The 22,155-nt window shown below is 31.9% G+C and overlaps 1 protein-coding gene across 1 annotated transcript; it reads right to left on the bottom strand.

Moving 5' to 3' along the window:
- Positions 1-161: 161 nt before the first annotated feature.
- On the bottom strand, positions 162-21,995 carry LOC125071048 (protein phosphatase 1B). Its single transcript, XM_047681107.1, has 4 exons — positions 20,900-21,995; positions 19,368-19,485; positions 3,960-4,080; positions 162-3,560 (listed from the first exon to the last, which is right to left on the bottom strand). Exons 1-4 carry the CDS (start codon positions 21,710-21,712, stop codon positions 3,452-3,454), a joined length of 1,161 nt encoding a protein of 386 aa, XP_047537063.1. The 5' UTR covers positions 21,713-21,995; the 3' UTR covers positions 162-3,451.
- Positions 21,996-22,155: the final 160 nt, after the last annotated feature.

Genomic DNA, 22,155 nt, shown 5'->3' with positions numbered 1-22,155 from the left:
ACTTGATGATTTCGTTTCCCTTAATTTCATAAAATTAGATATTGTTCAATAGCACAAATCTTACTATAAATTTTAAAGTTCAAATTTTTACGCCAATATAATATAAAGTTTATTTGACAGGACCATTTTGGGGAATCATTTAATGTGTAAAATAAAAAATATTTAAAGTACGTACAGGTATTTATTTATTGTTCAAGCGTCTACTAGATATAACGAGACACACTTGTCGACTTTCATACGAAAGCAAAATTATAATTAAAAAAAAACAACCAGACGATAAACCTACTAACTAACTATTCGCCTCGGATGGACATAAAAATATTTCAATTCAAAACCCACTGCCAGATATATTTGGTCTAATTCACAAAATAGAAGAAAACATTATCTAAATTAAAAAAAAAAAAAAACTAAACGCAGCAAATCCCTGCATGACGCAAGATCATAGACAAAGATATACCGATAAGTTGTCAAAAAAAATACGTTAATAATTATTATGACTAAAAATGACCCGAAAAGGACTTATGAAAGCAAATCGACATCGATAAAAAAATCTGAACTAAATATCGAAAAAAAATCGAATTTTAGTGACAATATTAAAAATTAAACAACTATCAAGCCAATGTTACATCGCATGCCGATATCAACCTTATTACTCGCATAGAGAATTCATATTCGCTTTTTATATCAATGAAGTTATACTATTTTACAATTTAAAATGCATTCCTTACTACGTAATAAGATCGGTAATGGCATATGTTGTCATTATAATAGATATTTTCTAATCCCACATTTATAAAGACCCTAACGATCCGGAGCAGGTACAAAAGTATTTCTCTATTTACATGAGAGGAAATGAATCATTTACTTTGGTTACAACTTAGAATCAAATTTGGTTTTACGAACGAATCATTATTAAGTTATTTAGATATTTAACAGACAATGTACTAATATTTTTATTATAATTGAGATATTGTACCATTATTGATTTTAAGTTGTACTGAAATTATTGTTATATATAAATAACGCCAGATTGAAATGTCGACTAATTTCTACACATCCAGTAATTATTAACGATGATTTTTAAGTACAAAGCGTTTCGAAGGCAAATATAATAATGACAAATTTTGAAACACCTAACGAGTACAAAAGCCATAATGAGTTCACCGAAGTACAATTCATTTTATTACCCATTTTAATCAGTTTCGTATTCACTACGACCGATAAATACGTTATTTATTCGTTCCAATTTTTACGTATTCCAAATAATTTGTGAAATACATCGTAATAACTAGTAATTATTATTTTGTTTCCGTATTTATTTTCTTATGGATTGTTTAAACAAAAAAAGTTAGAATAACCGTTTACTTTTTGTTTTTTTTTTTAACTTTATACAAAACGTTTTAAAGATATATTATTTTTTTAATTTAGTAAGGCATTAACCATTTTATTAAATCTCTCAATAGTATTTTACACAACACAAAGTTAATATATTACAAAAATAAATCGCCACAAATATATTTGCCTAGTGAACACCAAACTTATAAAAAAAAATGGGTATTCCATGTAATGAAGTGAAACGATTGTTATTAGTAAATGAGGTCTTAAAACAAAGCATAATGTTAATGAGGTCCATTCAATAGGGCTACGTAGTCAAAACATGGAACTATGTACAAAAACTACTCGTACAGATTATTCACGACAGAATTATTAGGATGGACTTATTCGAAATTATTCAACTGGCAACACTGACAATTAAACATTTCGCCCATCAAAAAAATACATATACTTATATTATATTTCATAGATTTCAGGATTTAATTATTATGAGAAAGAAAAGAAAACGAATATTACAACTAAAGTTTTATTCAAACACTAACAGTGACTGGCCTAACTGAAATATAAGAAGGCTTTGTTATCTGTGAACTATCGCAGACTTATGGGTGGGGGTAGGTATATCAAATAACAATTTTCATTATAATCATAATGTTAATTTTTGTGTTATTCGCATTAGTTTAATACAAACAAAAGTAACGACGACAAAATTTTTCTATTTATACATAAATTAAGATAATATATACAAATACGATTGAACTGAGCAATGTTCTCGTTTTGTATTTTCTATGATGTGACATTATATATGAATCAATTTAATTATTGAAATGAACAATTTTCATTTAAATTATCTAATTGTTTAGAAATGTTATTAATAAATTAAAATATTATATTTTAATTACCGCTCTTCTTAGCACTGCGAGAGTTCACAGATTATTAATACGGCTTAAACCGATATAGACAACACAAAATAAAGAGGTTCGAAATAAGTTCAAACTTTTTATTATTTATTTAAATCGAATCACTATATAACACATCTAGTATTATGACATCAATGTCAATTGAACAGAAAAAGGGATGAATTTTTTTAAATGAAACGTACACCGAAAATCTAATTACAGACTTTGATTTACAATTATTATACTATATTTTTTAAAACTATTGTACTAGGAAAAATTGTCCGGAAGAAATTAAAAATTTGTGCCGTATAGTGCCGCATTTTCCAATTAATAATTTCAGGTGAAACACTGCCGTGGATTGCATTGTAAGAAATAAAGACACATAACCTTATTTTAGGGAGAAAAAAATTTCGTCTATGACTCAATCCACAGCAGATAAGGCTAGAGTATTAAATATTAAAATTTCTTTATGCTTGGTTATTCCCCGGCTATGTTGTTGTCGCTTTAGCCTACCATAATCACTTATCTTTCTAGAGACAAGCATTTGTATGGTGATAAAAGCGGGATTTTTTACAAAGCGATTAAAATCTAACGACAATCGACATAGACGGAGAAACCAAACAAAACAGATTCGCATTCACACTGCATTCATTTCGAGACACGTTTATTTTATGTACAAAAACAAGTTGTCAAAGACTCCGCAGTGCGAGTGCGTCTCTGTTTTATAACAACGCTCAAGTATATTCAGCCAAAAGTCCATTAGGATTGCATCTTTATCCGTTGGGAAATATATTTTGATTTACACAATAATGACGAATACACTTCAGCGGTTGCAAAAAATATATATGTTTGTTTTACAAAACGAAACCGCTTACGCTATTGAGGCTTAAAACTTTGCATACCAGAATATACTCTTAGACGTCACAACGACTTTTATGCATATGAAAGTCAAAAGTTCATAAAGATTACCAACGATTCAATTTCAAAAACTTTTACTACTTTTGGTCCATAATACAGATAAGAAATAGTATCGATGATTTTTTTATTATCTGTGAATATAACTCGAAACGATAAATTGAACTAATTTAATTTGATATATAGGAATTTATCTATCAAGAATAGAGATATGTTTTGTTAAGCGGAAGTTAGTTACCGGCGAAGGATCGTCGTCCTTGTGGCGAAGGTTTTAAGACTCAATACGTAAGGACCGGCGTGGCGTTCTAGTTGGCTCCGAAGGCGTCCGCCAGCTCGGCTTGGCAGTCGAACTTCTCCGAGCTGTCGGTGTGGTCCGGGTAGAACTCCCTGTATATCTTGTCCAGCAGCGCTTGCCTGCAAACGATGTACGATCACGGTTAACACTTAGATCATTGGTCACGGGGTATTGCAGTTATCAATTTTGTAGTTATCACGCAGCTTACAACTTACTTATGACTTACATAGAAAAAATGTGTAAAATATTTTTATACTAGTGTAAATACTAATAATTTTATTAGGTAAAATATTCACGGATTCTGACATTGAAACAAACTTTGTATATATCACCGTAAAATTGTAAATACCGTTAGATTATGATCTATCTCGCGAGATTATGAACCGTAACTTACAATTTACAATCTTTCGACAGTTATAAGTGTTGCCCACTGTACACGTGAACAGTAAGGTTTCTTATGAGTAATAAAATAAAATAATTCTTTAACCGGAATATTATTTAATAAAAAAAAAACTTACTTAGCAGCGAGACCACCACCAGGTGGCAGACCGGGTATTTTCTCCTTCACGAGTTCTTTGAGGACGTGGGAGAAGTGGTTGGAAGTGTCCTCCTCTTGACCAGCGCTTTGCTCTAGCAGGACTGGAATAAAAAAAATAAAAAAAATAAAAATAAAATTACTATGTTGGAACAATGATTTTATTAACTGTTGATAATGATGACAAATGAGTGTTGCTTGCTTATACGCCTTAAACTATTATGAAATAAATCGAAATATTTTTGTATAAGTTAGTGTTAACACAACTTCCTCGCTGACCGTAAATTAAATTTCGGTAATAATGCATTATTAAATGAAACTATGACCTATCATGACTCAAACCAATGACAGGAGTGAGGACAAAAAAAAACTTTGCCATTGAATTGATGCAATGATTGGTCGAGATCTTGAAATAATTTATGAATTAGCAAAAAGTTACAATACGTTTCCATACATATACAATATTATGTATAGTATGAAAAGTTTAGTTTTGATGATGAATATTAGAACTTACGTAAATGTTTACTCATTTCGTCCGTACCTTTATACGAATATACGCTACGCGAAGAAAGCTTGGAAGGCATATATTACCAGTGTCGCCCGCGACTTCGCTCGCGTTTTAGGGGATTGTTTTTGATAAAGAAAGTAAACTATGCCTACGCCCATCCTTGAGGCTCAAACTTGCTTCAAAGCAAATTTCGTTCAATAGTTTACAGACGGCCAGACAAACTCCGTTTCGCGTTTATAATATTATCAATACCTACTTTCGCTTTGATTTTATTCAATTCACAACAGTATAATACATATTTTTCTCTTTAAACTAAGCGTGAAGTTTGTATTACAATTGTATGTATGACCGTTCAGGTAGAGATTAAGATTGAATTTCAAATTATTTGATTCTAGAATCAGTACTGAAAACAAAATGGGTTCCAATAAGCCTTTTTATAGACAGGTCAACGCCATAGCGTAATATATGTATGAAAGGCAGACCGTACTTCCCCAATATTACTGGAAATGCAATCGAATAGTCGATACAGGCCTACGACCTCAACACCGCAACGCAGTACAATGTTTGTTCGACAAATTGTATTTTCTGACAGTACTTACAGGTACAATACAATTAAGATTGTATTTATTTTTGGTAAATGTTATTAGTAGCCGTTCAGCCATATGTGACTACGAATAACTAAAATCAAAACAAGCACACATCCACACATTTAGATCATGATCTCCTGTCCGACTTCGGCCAGTACGGCTATCCTTAAGAGAAACTTCAGAACAGCAGACCACGCAGGTCATATTATAGTGCACGATTCTGTGCGATACCACAAGTGCACTGTTTATTCTAAATTCCTTGATTCTAAATATACGATGGGTTGGCAATTAGACAATACTAATAAATACAAGCGCAAGACCAACGACTTTACGTGCGTTCCGAAGCATGAGAGTGTACGATGTCAAATCCGCGAATCCGTGCTGTTAACCAGTAGCCATGTCGTGCGTTATATCAGGATATCCAGAAAGATCACACGACAGAAACCCCAAAACCGTGTTAATGGTTTAAATCCTGACACCTATGAATTTAAAACCTCGGAAATTGCGACCAACCGATATGTTTATGCTAAATTTATTTACGCAGCAATTATTGATTTATATGATTCAGTTGCACGAGTCGCGGTGTGACATCAGAACATCCTCAGCATAATATCAATTGAATAATAAAAATAAAACTTTGACCCAAACCATCATATTAATATTATTTTAATGAGGTTAACAGAGTTTAAAGAGATATTTCAAAGAGTTTTATATATTTTTTTTTTTATTTTTATCGCCATTTTGACACATACGTGTGTTTATGTCATAAATTATCCAGAGGAATTTACGACCTAACCTAACAGATTAGTAAATATTTCTTCGAGCAGAAATTAATTAAGGACTGGAACTTTAATTCCATGACTGTATTTTTAAATAAGTTACGAAATGACTTATTTTTTTTATTAAATTATAGTTTCTATACAGTAAGGTTATCATAGACAAAAGTTGAATTTTAAATTATGGTATATATTACTGTGATACCAAAAATGTACCCATAGCGTGAGTTTGAAATTATAATATCTGATAGTTGCGAAGAGCCTGTAATATACAGTATGCTGTAGCCAGATAAAATTATTTTTTACATTACATTACATTAACGGCCTGTAAATTTCCCACTGCTGGGCTAAGACCTCCTCTCCCTTTGAGGAGAAGGTTTGGAGCATATTCCACCACGCTGTTTCAATGCGGGGTTAGTGGAATACACATGTGGCAGAATTTCGTTGAAATTAGGCACATGCAGGTTTCCTCACGATGTTTTCACGATGTTAAGCACGAGATCAATTATAAACACAAATTAAGTGAAACATGAAAATTCAGTGGTGCTTGCCTGGGTTTGAACCCGCAACCATCGGCTAAGATGCACGCGTTCTAAGCACTAGGCCAACTCAGCTCGGATAAAATTATATACACAACCAATTACAAAAATCATTCTTAGGCAGAAAAAACCTTCTCGTGAAATGATCTACCCTAAATTGTATCTTAAAAATTACAGCGAAATATCCTTAAATTAGCTCTCTATCTTCTATTAACGGCTTATATATCAATTTAACACATACAATCTACCGATTATTCATATTCGATGAATAACGCTCGTCACAAATAAATAATGAAGCCCAAAGGCCGCGAAATATCGGGGCAGTGCAAACAATCAATAGAATATACCATAAATAGTTATTCTCCGAATACGAGTTCACATCTGATGCGCCGGTTTTCGATAAGTCACATGCTCTTTGTGCGCTTTCATGAAAAATTCACGGTCGTGTAGTCAATACAATATCAATTGATGTAATACAAAATAAATTACGCACTGACGAGCAATCGTTTGATTTATAATAACAGGACGACGCATATTCGTAAAACGTTGTTAATTACTTTGACAAAATAATTAACTTTATTAATTTTGTTACCGAGCGAAGCGAAGATGAAAAGCGCTTGCAATCGATGTCGATTTTATTTACCACTAGCTGTGCCCGCAACTTCGTGCGCGTTTGAATTTAACAGAAAAGCTATTGTTGTAGCCTGAGTTACTCATTACATAAGCTATCTGCCGGTGAAATTCCCGTCAAAATCGATCCAGTTGTTTCAGAGATTAGCCGGAACAAACAGACAGACAGACAAACCTTGTAAAAAAAATGTTATTTTGGTATATCTATCGTGTGTACATCCTAAATACATATATTTTGTAAAAAGCGGTTATTTTAATATTACAAACAGACACTCCATTTTACTTAATATATAGATACAGATACCGTGTATGTTTACTTTAACAATTAGTTCATTTTTGTCAATATAATAAGCAATCAGTTATTGTTGGTGGTCGTTTTTATTAAATTTGTAAAATACCTTTCCGAATAAATTATTTTAATATCGCCTTATATTTTTGTCTTTTACTAAATGATTTTTTGAAAATTTAATACAAATATATTTTTAGAGTTTGTTAACGTAATATGAGCATAACATTTTTTTTTTATTTCGGGTTTACACGCGTTTAACGGTACGACCCCATCGGTATCTAAAGTCTAGTCTATTCAAATTTCAAATTAAAGAAGGAATGAAGATAAACAAAATTGCGATTTACGTATTGTACACTCCTTAACATTTCTTGATGAATATATCTTTATTTATAATACAATACTATTCCACTTAACATAAGTATTTAATCCAGTACAATTTTATTTCCAAAGTTCCTATAACATCTTCGTCGACGTTCAAACGCCATTTTTTCCCTAAGCCATAATTAATATCAAAGAGTATTCAAGCTCGACGACCAATATCCCATCAATTCGATGTCAATTTATATTTATTTGGCTTTTGTTGTTTTGTGGTTGGAATATCCTAACACTAGACCGTTCAAATAAGGAAATAAATCCCACACTTACAAATCACATACTTTATGAAAAAATAAAAATACCTAAGTTTCGAAAACAAATACATACCCATAGAATAAAAGAATATTTGATATTAACGATTAAGTTTTACAACACAACCGTAATACACAAGCTAAAAATTGTTACCAATTTTATGCAATTATATAGGTATGTAAGGACTGCAATCCCATTATCCTCGAAATAATTCATACGAGGATAACGAAATAAGGCAAAGGTAAAATTTACATTAATTGTATAATTTAATCTACAATTTTCGTAATCATTAATTAATGACTTAACGACCATTATCTGTAACAATGCATGGATATTTTAAAGATATCGAAATAATAAAAAAAAATATATATTTAAAATTTACATTAAAATATAAAACCTTATTTAGTTGTTATATTAAAATGTTTCAAGTGGGTGGCCTATTTCACGCAAAGAATCTATGTACCTACTACGTCTCATAATAGGGTCAGAAACGGGGCATCGCCCGAGGCGACTTAGTAGAATGTAGAATGCGCTAAGATGCACCGATGCTATTCCATTATAGAGCCCTAAGTTTTAAGATGAAATATTTATACATATTATTTTTTTCACATATGAAAAATACTGGAATTTAGTGCAAATTTTAACAAAAAAAATTTTTGATTTATGCTTAAAGATACATTTTTATTACAAGTACAATACAAGTATGATCATATGTAAGTATAATATATATAAATACATCATTATTTATTTTAAAATAATTTATTATATACCGATATAACTTATTAAAAAACCTATTAAATTCTTTCAATTATTAAAATTACATGGAAAATATAATTAGGGAACACCGCTCATTTCTTACCCGAGTTCCTGCAGATCTCTTAATCCGGCCCTGCTAAACTAACCTCTAACATAAGCCGTACATACCGGACATGTAAATATTTGACCAGACGAGACCGTCAAAAGAGAAACATATCCGGCTAAAACCTGGCAACCCCAAAGTCTAACATTCTCTATGCAACTATTCTGTACTTAACGCAAAACTTCAATCTTCTATTATAAATAAATATATATTAATCTGTTTATAGTGTCACGCACGATATCAGAGCCACTATATTAGCGAAACGCATGAAATATTTAAATCTAAGCCCTAAGGTTTGATTAATCACTACTCCTTCTTCATTAGGATTTCTCTTTGACAGACAGACAGACAATCACTCTAATTCAAACGCAAGACCAGCTGATTACCGTTCCAAACCACGAGTATCAACACAGAAAAACTCAACAACTTTTAAGTGTCCCGATGTTCAAATCCAGAACCTAGTTAGCATACTCAAAAGCTAGCCACTGGACAAACAAGCCAACTCAAAAAAAAACAAACAACAATTGAACATACAGTCTATTAGTAATAAATCAATCGTGATAGTATATTTGACATCAATTGAATGAAACCAAGCAACCAAATTATAACTATGATAAATATAGAATTACTGGCTCTCCGTCCCGACTTCTTCCGGTAGAAATTAGAATTTTATTTACTTTCCGATCGCATCACCTACAAGGTACAGTCTAAACCGCTTAGGAACCCACTCAAATACAGACAGAAAAACATCTAATTCTATTCAACCGTTTGGCTTCGAGTTCAGTTACATACATACATACAGCAGATTTACATATATAAACATATAAAACCACAATGTGTATTTTTAGCTGATGAGCCTTGGACGTGATTGCTAAGTACGGTTGAACCCGTAATCATATTTTAAGTTATATTTTAATCATAAAATGCATCGATCAACTGATCGTTCATTTTCAACGAACCCATTCTATAGTTTAGTCTACAAATAATTACTTACAACTTGATAAGAGTCTGATAAGAACGTTGTATTATTATATAATTAAATAAAACATGTTATTTTATATTTATATTACTGATATTAATTCACGTACTGCGCAAGAATAAAGCTGGCGCCATTTTACCGCACAATAACAGAGACACGTCTTTGACCAGGTATATTTTTTCGTTTCAAAATCAAAATGCAAGTAATCTCTTACGAGCACGTTTTGATCGTAATTTCATCTTTGTAAGCTACCAACCTTTCTGAATCTATATAGAACTGGCAAGGAACACTGTAGTTACACTTTTTCATCAATGAAAAAACATACACGTAATAATCATATAAAATTATTACGAATTTTATTATCTTGTATTAACTTCAATGATGTCGAATACTAACTCTTTTTTATCTATATAGGTAGTCGTGTATCGTATAATAAACTTTATTCGTGTAACAGGATTTTTAGAACAAGAGTTTCAAATGTATAAATAAACTAAACTAAAATTTTTTAAATCGATTTTCCTTCCCGAATAAGGATGTGTCGAAAACCTAGTGTTACAAGTTTATCTTGTATATATGTTCTTAATAAATAAATAACAACAAATAGTAAACCGTTCTCTGTTTTAATATAATATAATAGCTCGTCCTGACTTCGCAGGGGTTCATACAAATTTGATTGCCCTGCCATTAGATTTTTAGAAGTTTCTACTTCCAAACTTCTTCTCTTCTTAGTGAGAGTCTACGCCAAGAAGTTATTATGCTAACTTTAAAGCCAATTAGACCAATAATTTCGGAGACTTGTGACAAGTTAGTGTATATCGCTTATTAATATCATAAATAGTTTTTTTCATTTTGTAAACTCACGCAAACAATACTACAGATTCGTAGATTAGATTTACTTTTAACGTTACGATTGGTAATAAATCCATGCGTACGCTCTTTTATGTACTCCGTTAAATACTCTTTCATATCACGTAAACCATTTTTATTTAATTTTAGCCTTTATTATTAAAACAACAAGACTTAAAATACAACTAACGAAACACAGGTCGTTATTCTGTGGCGATTTTTGAAACCTTACGACCTTGACGTAACCTTTATATAAGCGTTGTGACGTAAGGTTAAGCTAGTTTTATGTGTATATAATTAGATTAATATGAATTAAGCAACACAACTACGAGTATTATAATATTATACGTTCGTTTAAAATCCGTTGGTATGTTTGTTTTTATCGAAAATAACGAGACGTAACCTACTAATTAGATGACTTTACATACTCTTTTAGAACAACATACGTTTATCTTTTTGTATATGTGAAATATCTTAATAAACTGTAGTTAAACGGTGATTTATTTAGCTCTTTCATATAGATTTTACATGACAAAATACTAAGGAGCGAACAGGTGCTGCAGAAATACGTCCTTGTATTTTTTGCTCAATTAATTTTAATTGTAAGTTGTAAATAATAAAAAATTATAGAACGACTCTATGTTTCATTTCAATTTAAAGATACTATAAAATTATATAAAATAAGTACATATTATACCTCTGTGAAGTATTATTTTCCAGGTACCTATTTTTTATTTTTTTAGTCCTACACAGTTACGTCAGTCTCTTTGTCCCTTCTTCCTTTTTGTTTAAATATCATTTAATATTAATAGTTATTAAATAGAATTCCAGGAGCATCCTAGCAGATTCTGATAAAGGATCTGATAGAATACTCTGAACAAATCCAACATCGAACATGCTTTTAAGAAAGTACCTATTTATAAATAAAATAACAAATTTAATTTCGTAATTGTCTTATGAGAATTAGACTTGAAGCTATAAGTTTCAAAAAAGGCGACACTATACCGAGGTAAGCGAATAAGAAGAATTTACCGAATTATTACTCACAAAACAAACCAACTTCTCATAAATAAATAAGAATGTTTCTGTGTTTCTTCCATAGGCGTTACTAAGCTGATCATCCGATTGTGATGAAATGGAAGTATTGTAGACCACCCTTATTCTACCCCTGCGAAGCTGGGACAAGTATAGCTACCAGATATACTAGTACATATTAAAAATATTACTTCTCAAATTATTTAAAAAAGGAAATCTTACAAGGTAGAATACTAAGCGGCACTGATTGCCCCAGCAGCTAAGCTAAGCCTAATTATAAATAAAACCTAATTACATTACTTACGCTATAAATGAAACCTTATCCGTAAAAATCTGGATTAATATAATCACTGGAGATACATTTATTCTCTATTCAATCGAAACGTATGAGAAAACTTTTGAAAATATTTTTTTTTATTTGACTACTTGGCCGTAAATCAAGACGCCTTGTTCAAATCCGTGTCTGGGGGCAGTTCTACTAACAAAACGTCATTTTATCGCAATCGAATCGTAATCGTTGCCGTTGAACCGTAATCCGTATTTTTTTAACGATCCAATTGCGGTTCGGTCGAAGTTAGATCGGAATAGAATCGGGGACATATAAATCTCATCTATACTCTATTCCAACCATAGAAGGAAAAAAGCCAAATAAACAAAATTTGACAGCAATTTGACGCGATATCATTGGTCGAGAGCTCGATTAATCTTTGATATTCACTATGGATTTGAGAAAAAATGGCGTTTTTAACGTCGACGAAACTATGATCGGAATTTTGGAAATAAAATTAAAGTGTAAAGAAGTAGTTAAGTGTAATATTGTTGTATTATAAATAATGATATATTAATCATAAGCTCTTATTAGTGCTCAATATAGCTGTGTTATTAGTGAATCGCATGAAATACGTAAATCTAAGGTTTGTTTATCTTTTTTCCTACTAACATTATAATAGGCTATAGTAGAATTTCGTCACGGTAACATGCGAAAGCGATCCCGTGGCGCCGCTGATTTTTTAGTGGGTATTCCGGTGTTCCGGGACGCACTCAGCGTCCTGGGTACCGGCGAGTAACACATACCCCCTCACTTCCACGTGGGGGAAAAGTGTAACGCGTTTTACGATCGAAAAAAAAGGCTATAGTAGAATAGGCCCCTTGATCTAAATCGCACGTCAGGCCTGACCGTCCGCTGACAAATCGCAAATAGGATCGATAGAGAACTAGGATTACTCGATGCGTCATACGGCTTCGCTTCTTATATTAACGTAAAACGCTTCAACACATCATTCGATAATAAAACGTCGCAACGCGAGGACGTACCTACGTTCATTGCTTTAACCCTTTTTTCAAAATAAATAAATCCACATCAATACACGATGAATAAATAAAACAGGATTTGGACTAAAGCAATGAAACGATTTATTTAATTTAAAACGAACTTTAATAATAAAATCGTAACAATGTAAATAACTCGCTTACAGTATTATATTTAAGTATAATAATATTTATTTATGAGTAAGAGATATATTCGTTTACTACGCTACACTACACAATATCACAAAGGTTAAATTGACGAAATAATGTCTTATAATGGGACATTATCTATCTTTAAAAGAGGAAATCACATATTTGTGACATTTAAGACTTACCCCGTCTTAACCCAGGGAGTGCAAAAAAAAAAGCCGGAGCGCCTTGCTGAGTCTGAGAGGCCTCAGAAGGTCCCTTGAAAATATACTTTTTGGGAAGGGGGCACCGCTTGCACAAATGTGCTTCTTGTGTTTAAGACGGGGCTGATCAAAGGGAACACACTGGCACAAACTATTACTCTAAGACTACTTCACAATATATTAGTTAAAATTTCATATATTACTGGTGTATTTAGCTAGTGTAAATATCTGCATAATACATAAAACTTAAGTTAAAAGGAAAATATCGTAAGTCTATTTTTTAATTCATTTTAATAAGATTATTTTCTTTAACTTTAAAATTATCATCCTAAATCATAAATATTAGATATATCATAAATTATAATAAAAAATACCGTATAAAGTAAAAAAAATATTACAATATTCATATTCGTATATAGAATTGCAAAACGTCAATAATAAAAAAATGCGTCTGGCATAACATTTCAGATATTTTCACAAACTTATATTCACCAACGTTTGCACCCGAATTAAAAAAAATCGTCTATTCACTACCTCAGCGATTCTATTTAAAGTGCATTTAATACATAACACACATAGAAAGTAAAAACTAAAAATATATTACAATTGATACTATTTGTATATGGTAACATTTATACATTTGTACTAATTATGATTTGATTTATGTATGATTCAACTAAACAAATCTGATGGGAATACCGTCATGAGCTTACATTGATGCGATATGAATCATTCCATTATAATCTGATAGAAAATGCATGAAATTAATAATTTATCCATGCTACTTGTATTAGTAACGCGCAAAAATCATTTCAGTTTTATTTATTTTTTTTATTGAGCACAAATCGCTCCGACTTCGGACCTGTTTTATGAAAAAAGGTTATATAGTTTTAGTAAAGATTATTAACTATCTACTATTAAGAGTTTCCCTACTTTTTTACCTGTATGTATGTATGTTTTATGTATGTTAAATAATTATTCAAATTCGTATAGGTTTAATAATTAATTTTATTATTTGATTACCTAAATGTATCTTTGTATATCAGGTAAATTAAAAACTAATAATATCACGGAGGGAGTGATGTTTAATTATTATCTAATTTTTAAATATCTTTGTACTAAAATCGTTAGACTGTTTCAACATATTATATAAAAACTATACCTATTAAAAAAATCTTAAACAAGGTAAAAATGGTACGACATTAAAGAGTAGGTAATTGACAACGTCTACACAAAAAAATATTTTGGACCATTTTGCTTGACATATCATAAGATCACGTGTAAACACGAATTACTTAATAATCTCAAAAGAGATTTTTTTTTATTTTGGTCACATGTTTGACATTTATTTTAGCGACTAATTTGGCTGTATTTGAAATTATTTTCATATTTCTATTTAATCTATCTCAATAACAACCTAATAACGTACAAGTTAAACGCATTACCACCTTTGATTGCAAATAAGTCGGTAAAAACAGCTCTTTTAAAGTACGATTACGATCCATACTTTTGAAGTGTCAATTTAAAAAATCAGTAAGAACTACAATGACAAATACGTTGCGTCTTAGTGCTTTATCGTCCTACGCAACTTTTAAGTTCGCGATATCTCGTTCGACCATTATTAAGCCCACTCGTAATAAAAGTATATTCACGAGGCTGAATTGAAAATGAGAAACAAGCGAATGCTTCTAGCATTGTGGTCGGTATATTTATTAAGATTCGCTTCGAATGCTACGGGACTCTAACGTTCGGTCGAGAATTATTATTACTTAGTAACTTCAATATCTCATGATTAAATTTGTTGGTGTACATACTTTTAACTATGGCCTCGCTAAATGACTAATATGATATCATGTTAATTCAACTTCTGTACGCGGTTCTCATCAATGTAGTGTTTTAGGTACAAAACATGCATATTATATTAGCGAAAAGCCGAGACTTTCAACCTTCCTAGCCGGAAAAGAATCTATATTTTTATCTATTTATATCTGTTCATCCATCTAAAAGTCAACAAAAGTACATAGACACTTATTGGACCCATTGAAGCTGGGATAAGTAGCTAGTAATAACAATATAGAAATCAAACGGTGATACGTAACCCACAGGACACGAGTACGACTCATTTAAGCTGGTCATTAAATTTAAAATAAATACATAAGTATCCTGTTTTATTTCAATGTATAATTCGAGTCTAGTTATTCTATTTTATGATTGAGAATAGATCTGCTCACCGAGAAGACGCATCCCTTCTCGTTAAATTATCTTTATATTATATACATATGTACACTTATGAAATAGGTTTGCGGACAGGCATGTGGGCCACCCGATGATAAACGGTCACCACCGCCTATAGATATCGGCGCTGTAAGAAACAACAATAATTCCTTACATCACACCAATGAACCACCCACCTTTGAAGCTAAGATTCTAAGTATTTCTGTTCGGCGGTCGAATACATATAAATTATAATAAGTCATTAGACTTTAAAATCAAAGTTCAAACAACTACGGTTTCAAGGTATAACAAAAAAAACGAACCTCTAAGAAATTGTAATAAAACATCGCGTGTCGTGGAAACTACTAAACAAAACGCTTAGAGGCGATATTGTTTACGTGACAACAGTTTTGTGTATAGTCTATTTCAATAGAAATCGTACAAGCTATAAACGTGACGATAACCATTCTTCGGTGATGATAATCGAAGTCGCTAACATGTTTCCTAACTTGATTACTACCGACCTTTATATAACACAAAATATCCTCATGACCGAATTATGTGCACTATCTAGCCAACTGCACCAGGGGTATTATATTGAACAAATGTGTGTGTGTGTGTGTGTGTGCAAACATATCCCTCGAATATATTTCAATTCCCTCATTCTCTTATTTTTATGAAATGACATCAACACGACCGGAGAGTTCGGGCGCAAGAACGTCTATAAATGCTTGCATCCGTAGCACATAGTACGGTCACATTAGGTAAGATTATTTCCATTTTTTTTATGTTTTATGTGTGTCTTCGAATGAGTATGGCAAATGACAATAGCCCAAAACACCTGCATCGAACCTGTATATAACATCGTTAAAAGAGCAACGATTCAGAAGCAATTCCTATCGGCTTAGTTTCGTATACTTGGTCACGTGACGTATGTCTATTTAATGGATTTTGGTTTTTCCGGCGACCACATTTGTCAATCAATGTCGGTCTAACTTGCCGCGACTAACTGTATAGCTTGGAGCTATTAACTATGTTTTCAAAATGACATTTAAAAAATTTGAGCTGACTTCGATTTTTGAAAAATTCTTAATTCTCACGAATCTGTTGAAATCGACTACAAAGAACTATATCGACTTGATAAAGAATTCTCCGTATTCATTTTAAAGTAACATACCGAAGCAATAATAAATCTTAACTTCGTTACTATATCTAAGATACGGTTCCATGTAAAAAGAAATGAAATACAACGATAACAATAATAATAAAACGTATTAATTATGTACATTAAAAAATAAAGTGAACCTCGTCAAATTCAGCGACGGACGATTAAAGTAAAACCTTTTTGCATCCGAAACGTAACATATAGAATCGTTGCTCTCGACCTTGAAATAGTACTCAAAAGACATTGACGAAACATTTGAATAATATTAATCACCACAAGTCCCTAGAGTTGACGCACATATGTGAAACTTATAACTAACGCAAAGGCAGGTGCAGAACCCATAACTCGAACTTGCGAAGCGTGAACTACATATATCTTCTACAAATATTAGTTATTGACGACACATAGCATGCAAAGCTGTCATACGATAAACTAGATCATGCAATAATTCCACAAAAGCATCGATATATTACTATACGTAAGTATACAATAAAATGTATGGATGTTAAAAAGTGTTTCTATTAAATTTTCAACTACTTTCGAACATACACGAGAACATTGACAATTCTGTCAATATAATAAACAATAATTTCGTGACAAGAGCTTTCAAGACACGGAAGGATTATCCAATTTTATAGGCCAACATCCTGGTTCCCTACTAAGAATATATTTGTTGATAAAGAACATCAGATCTGGAGGTCCATTCTACTAACTTATAACGGTAATGATACGTTCGCGAATATATTCCGATCCGACTTAACCTTCCTTACCAAAAGTTAAAATTTAAATAATAATAAGTTAAAACTTAATCGTAGCTGAGATATATATATATAATTATATATAGATCCCAAACATATTCCGCTTCAACTTTCATCAAACCTCAACTGGATCGTTGCTTTTGTAGAATACGTACTCGGCTAAACGACAACGATCCGGTTTCGATTCGATTTCGATAATCCAATGGCCGTCCAATGACATTAAAAAGTTAAATGGACAAATGGATAATTTGGCGGATTGTACCCACTAATATATGTATATGCCCTTTAAGAGTAACAGTATATACCCTTAAGGGGGTTATTCTTGACCCTTTTATACTTCTCATCCCTTATACCGAACACAAATACTAACTGAAGCATGACTTGACAGTAGAGTGGCTAAAGGTGATACGTATTCCCTGGAAGGGTAGCATTAAGCCTTACATCATCAGTAAAAGGACAATATCAATAATTTTAATGACGTATATGCAAAGATTAGCTACTAATAGGATCAATGCAACTTTACCTATAAATATTACTAAACAAGGAAAAATCCTGACGACAAATTAAAATACGCTATTTTATTATATTACAAACAAACCTCCTTGTTATTTATAACAATGATCACGTAATTTTTATGGTAAAAAATCAACGTTATGTAATAAATGACTTAATAAATCGATGTTTCGTACAATGTCGTTCTTTACCATAGTGAAATTCTTACTTTTTGTTTTTAATGACGTTTGGTCAAGGTGCTTGTCAAAATATTACGACATAATATTGACTAATCAATAATGGTAACCTTTTTTAAAATTTATAATTAATAATTATGAATCGATGATAATATTTTGATAATGTTACAATAAATCACAAATACAATTTAATTGCATGTGGATCGAATTAAAATTTAAAATAAATAATTTGGCACATACAACATTTTAAATTCAAATAACTGCCATGCTATTCGATTTATTATTCTAAGTTTCATCTTATACACATAAACTATATTTAATAAATTTATCCTTGAATTTGTGTATACAAGTGGAAGAATATTTAAGATTATTTCGATAATAATTTTCAACAAATTACTCCAACGGTAAATTCGGCGCCATTTTTAATTACCAAGGATAATATCGATTTTAAAAATCGATTAATATCGTTATAAATATTCAATGTTTATTTTTCCGAAATTTCAAACCTTGAGTAGTAATAACAGTTTACTTTTCAATCATTACACGAATATCGTATTAAAGAATTAACGATCATTTCAGAGATCGTATACCGATAAAATTGATTATATTTTTTTTATCACAATATGAATCACCGCGGCAAACAAAGCACTTTTAAGGCAACTTCATTATTTATTATTTACTTTAGAGTATGTAAAAATATTGTTTTTTTTTTTACTTACGACATATCGTACTTGTAAAACAAAGCGACCGAAGGAGATATCAAATCTCAACATTTATGTTTAACCTATTTTAATGTTTTGTATCAATAATTCGATTAGCAATAATATTGTTAATATATAAATCTTATATTATTTATAATCTACCATATTGATAACTGTGGTAAAATTTATAATTATGTTAAAATATTAATTGATCACTAGCATATTTACCTTCACCTACAATGACTTAGGACATACAATATTACATATTGTATTGCTCAAGGGATTTAAACATACCTGGGCATACACAGAGATACGTTTTTTTCTCAACAGAGCTACTTCGTATTCCTAAATCACATTAAATTGATTAAATATCGCAAACCTACGAGAAAAATTCGATTATTGTGCCAACAGAGCAAAACAACTACTATGTATATTAACCCTGCACCTCGCTACCACTATTCCTATCGTCGTCTGTCTGTCTGTCTGTCCGTGTTTGGGCGCAGGCATGCAGTAGAGAGTAATAGCAACCTGTGAGCCGTTGTCGAAGCGTCTCGTCCAGTTCCCGGTCAGCTCTTTGAGCTTCAGGATCCGGCTTTGGTGCAGCTGGGAACACCACCAGAACAATGCTCATGTTATCTTTGCTTCCCTGAAAAGGTAATGACTTGATTAGCTGTTTTCTCATAAGACAAAAAAAAATAGTGCTAAGGGGAATTGAGTATTAAAAATGTATGAAATACAATAAAAATTAAATAGATACAAAATCAATAATGATTAGTAAAGTTTAATTGATGTAATGTATCAATAAAAATTTAATAGAAAAAATTATAATAAATCTAACTGTATACTCAACGTCGCGGAAGAATGAGTGACATCAAAGTTATTGAAGAGACATTATGAATGAATGCTTTGTTATTGTACAAATGTAGACTTAAAAGAATGACACAATTTCTTCTATTGAATGAAAGCAACACCCTATTGTTTTGTATCATATGTGTTTAAACTTATAATTATAATTTTTTACAAAAAAAATTAAAAAATACTTAATAAATTTTATATAGCTGCTTTAAATTAAAAAATGCTATATTTTAATTACAAATCAATTACGACAGAAAGAGAGAAGTTGGTGTATAACTAAACAACCGCTAAACAAATTATTTATAAGTAAGGCTGTTAGTACCTTACATAAAAATTAACACTTGTTGGTTTATATTCTGATTTAACATACATTTCTTATTGGATGCGGAATTTTAACATCTAACACAACAATACACTTTTCATCTTCTGTCTGCCTCAACGCTCATGTCAAAATCAGATATTATAAACAAATAACATAATGATAAAAACATAAAATATTATCATATGACAATATTCTCCATCATTTTTTAAACTGTAATTTATATAATCACATCTAATCCCATTATAGTTAAATAACTTTGTAATAAAGCTTCACTCACTCAGTTTTAATAATTATTTGATGAAACAGCCTAAGATGTATTTATAGGTCATGTAATTCTTCATTACAATCATGACGGACTATTTGTAAAACAAATTTATAATTGAAAAAAGGACAATCCTTCATTATTGGCTAGTTATTAAAATATAAGCTATTTCTAGCTTTTTCTATGGTATAGTATCTTTTTTTTCAGACAATTGCGGTTTTATTAAACACTTATCTTCGTCCTCCTAATACTTCATATAAGTAGATATTTATAAAAATAAATATTGTTTTAAATAACAGAAATAATTACTTCCTAAGATATCAAGTTGCATTTAAAGCCAAATTATTGAAAAGTAACTAGTATTCAACTTATTGCATAAACGAGTAATCATTTTCCAGTATAACTGAGAACATTTTTGTCTTCCATTGCTGTGTGTATTCTATGATTTAATATGAATATCTACACATTTATTAAGGAAGACTTTCTATTGTCTCACATTACCATTGATTTACTGCAAGGCTAACAAGATTAAAACCTTGAATTAACAAATATATGATATATATGTAGTAAACAAACTATGACCATTGTAATAGCATATTAGGTTACAGTTTTAGTATTTACCTTATAAAGACATGTGTCAATGACCTGATTAGTGATTGCCACAAGGTCATCCGTGAGCTGAAGTAATGAGTGCACATATGCACACAGAGCCTTGTTGCTCATCACGTCCCATACACCATCACAGGCCAGCACCAGAAACTCGTCTTCGGAATCGAGCCTTTCGTGCACAGACACCTCGGGTTCTGGCGAAACGAGCTGTTCGCAAGGTCCGCGACCCATTACCTTCTTGTACTCGTAGTCGCCTAATGCTCGCGACACTGCCAAACTGCCGTTCACACGCTGTATCATAACAGAACCACCCGCTTGCACTATACGAGACTTTTCCGAAGGCAATTCCGGCTTGTGGTCTCGTGTAGCAAATATTGGAGCTCCGTTTCGTGCCAGAACCGCTCGAGAATCGCCACAATTTGCTATATATATCTGCTTAGGCGACACGAATGCACACACTGCTGTCGATCCCGATTTCTCTTCACCATTCGAAAGCTCGGGCAACTCTCGCATCTTCTTATCGAGGTCGAGAAAACCGGCGCGGATTGCCTCCGTTATATCATCACGCCGAAACTCTTCAGTTTGTAAGATACTCTCGAGCAAATTATCTGCACAATGAGCTGACACCCGTGCACCCGCATGCCCATCAAAAACGGCAAAATACGACCAGTCCGATAAAGTTCCGTTTAGAGTGAGTTGCGCGTGGTGAGCATCCTCCATCTCCACGCGCCAGCCTTGCATCGACGCCACGCCATAGCGAAGACCGTTACCTTCTCCGTTCTCGTTATATTTCTTAGTCTCGGGCTTATTTAAAAAGGCCCCCATGCTGAGTCCCGCTGTATTGTTTCGCTATTCGCACATAGTATCCACACCATCAGGCACTCGAATAAACGTCGCGGCAGATAACGTTAAAGGCAAGTAAAAGCATCACTGGATCTAAGATACGATCTCGTCTCACAGGTAAATTATAAATTTGTTACACTGAATTGTTATTGGCACAGTTTTTATCAGTCCAGGTTATGATTTTGCAGTTTATTCTGCTTCTACGTAATTTGTAATGCTATGATGTTGCGTCGAACTCGGTGACAAATGGTGCTCTCTACGAAATCGTAAAACGAAAAAGCAACTCAAAAGAATGAATGGCGGACATAAATAGTAATTGTCTATGACTGGTTTTCAATAAAAAAGTATATATATACTTAAGTTCTAAAGAATATGTGTAAAAGGTTAACGAAATAAAAACTTGTCGTCCATAAAAACAGAAACTT

Source organism: Vanessa atalanta, chromosome 18 (assembly GCF_905147765.1).
Source record: "Vanessa atalanta chromosome 18, ilVanAtal1.2, whole genome shotgun sequence".
Lineage (NCBI taxonomy): Eukaryota > Metazoa > Arthropoda > Insecta > Lepidoptera > Nymphalidae > Vanessa > Vanessa atalanta.
This window is presented reverse-complemented; position numbering and strand designations above follow the sequence as displayed.

Coding starts and splice junctions, on each gene's coding strand:
- LOC125071048 (XM_047681107.1), bottom strand. CDS start 21,712: ATGGGGGCCTTTTTAAATAAGCCCGAGACTAAGAAATATAACGAGAAC. Junction 19,486..20,899: donor TTGACACATGTCTTTATAAG/GTAAATACTAAA, acceptor TTACCTTTTCAG/GGAAGCAAAGATAACATGAG. Junction 4,081..19,367: donor GCTTCGACAACGGCTCACAG/GTTGCTATTACT, acceptor TTTTTATTCCAG/TCCTGCTAGAGCAAAGCGCT.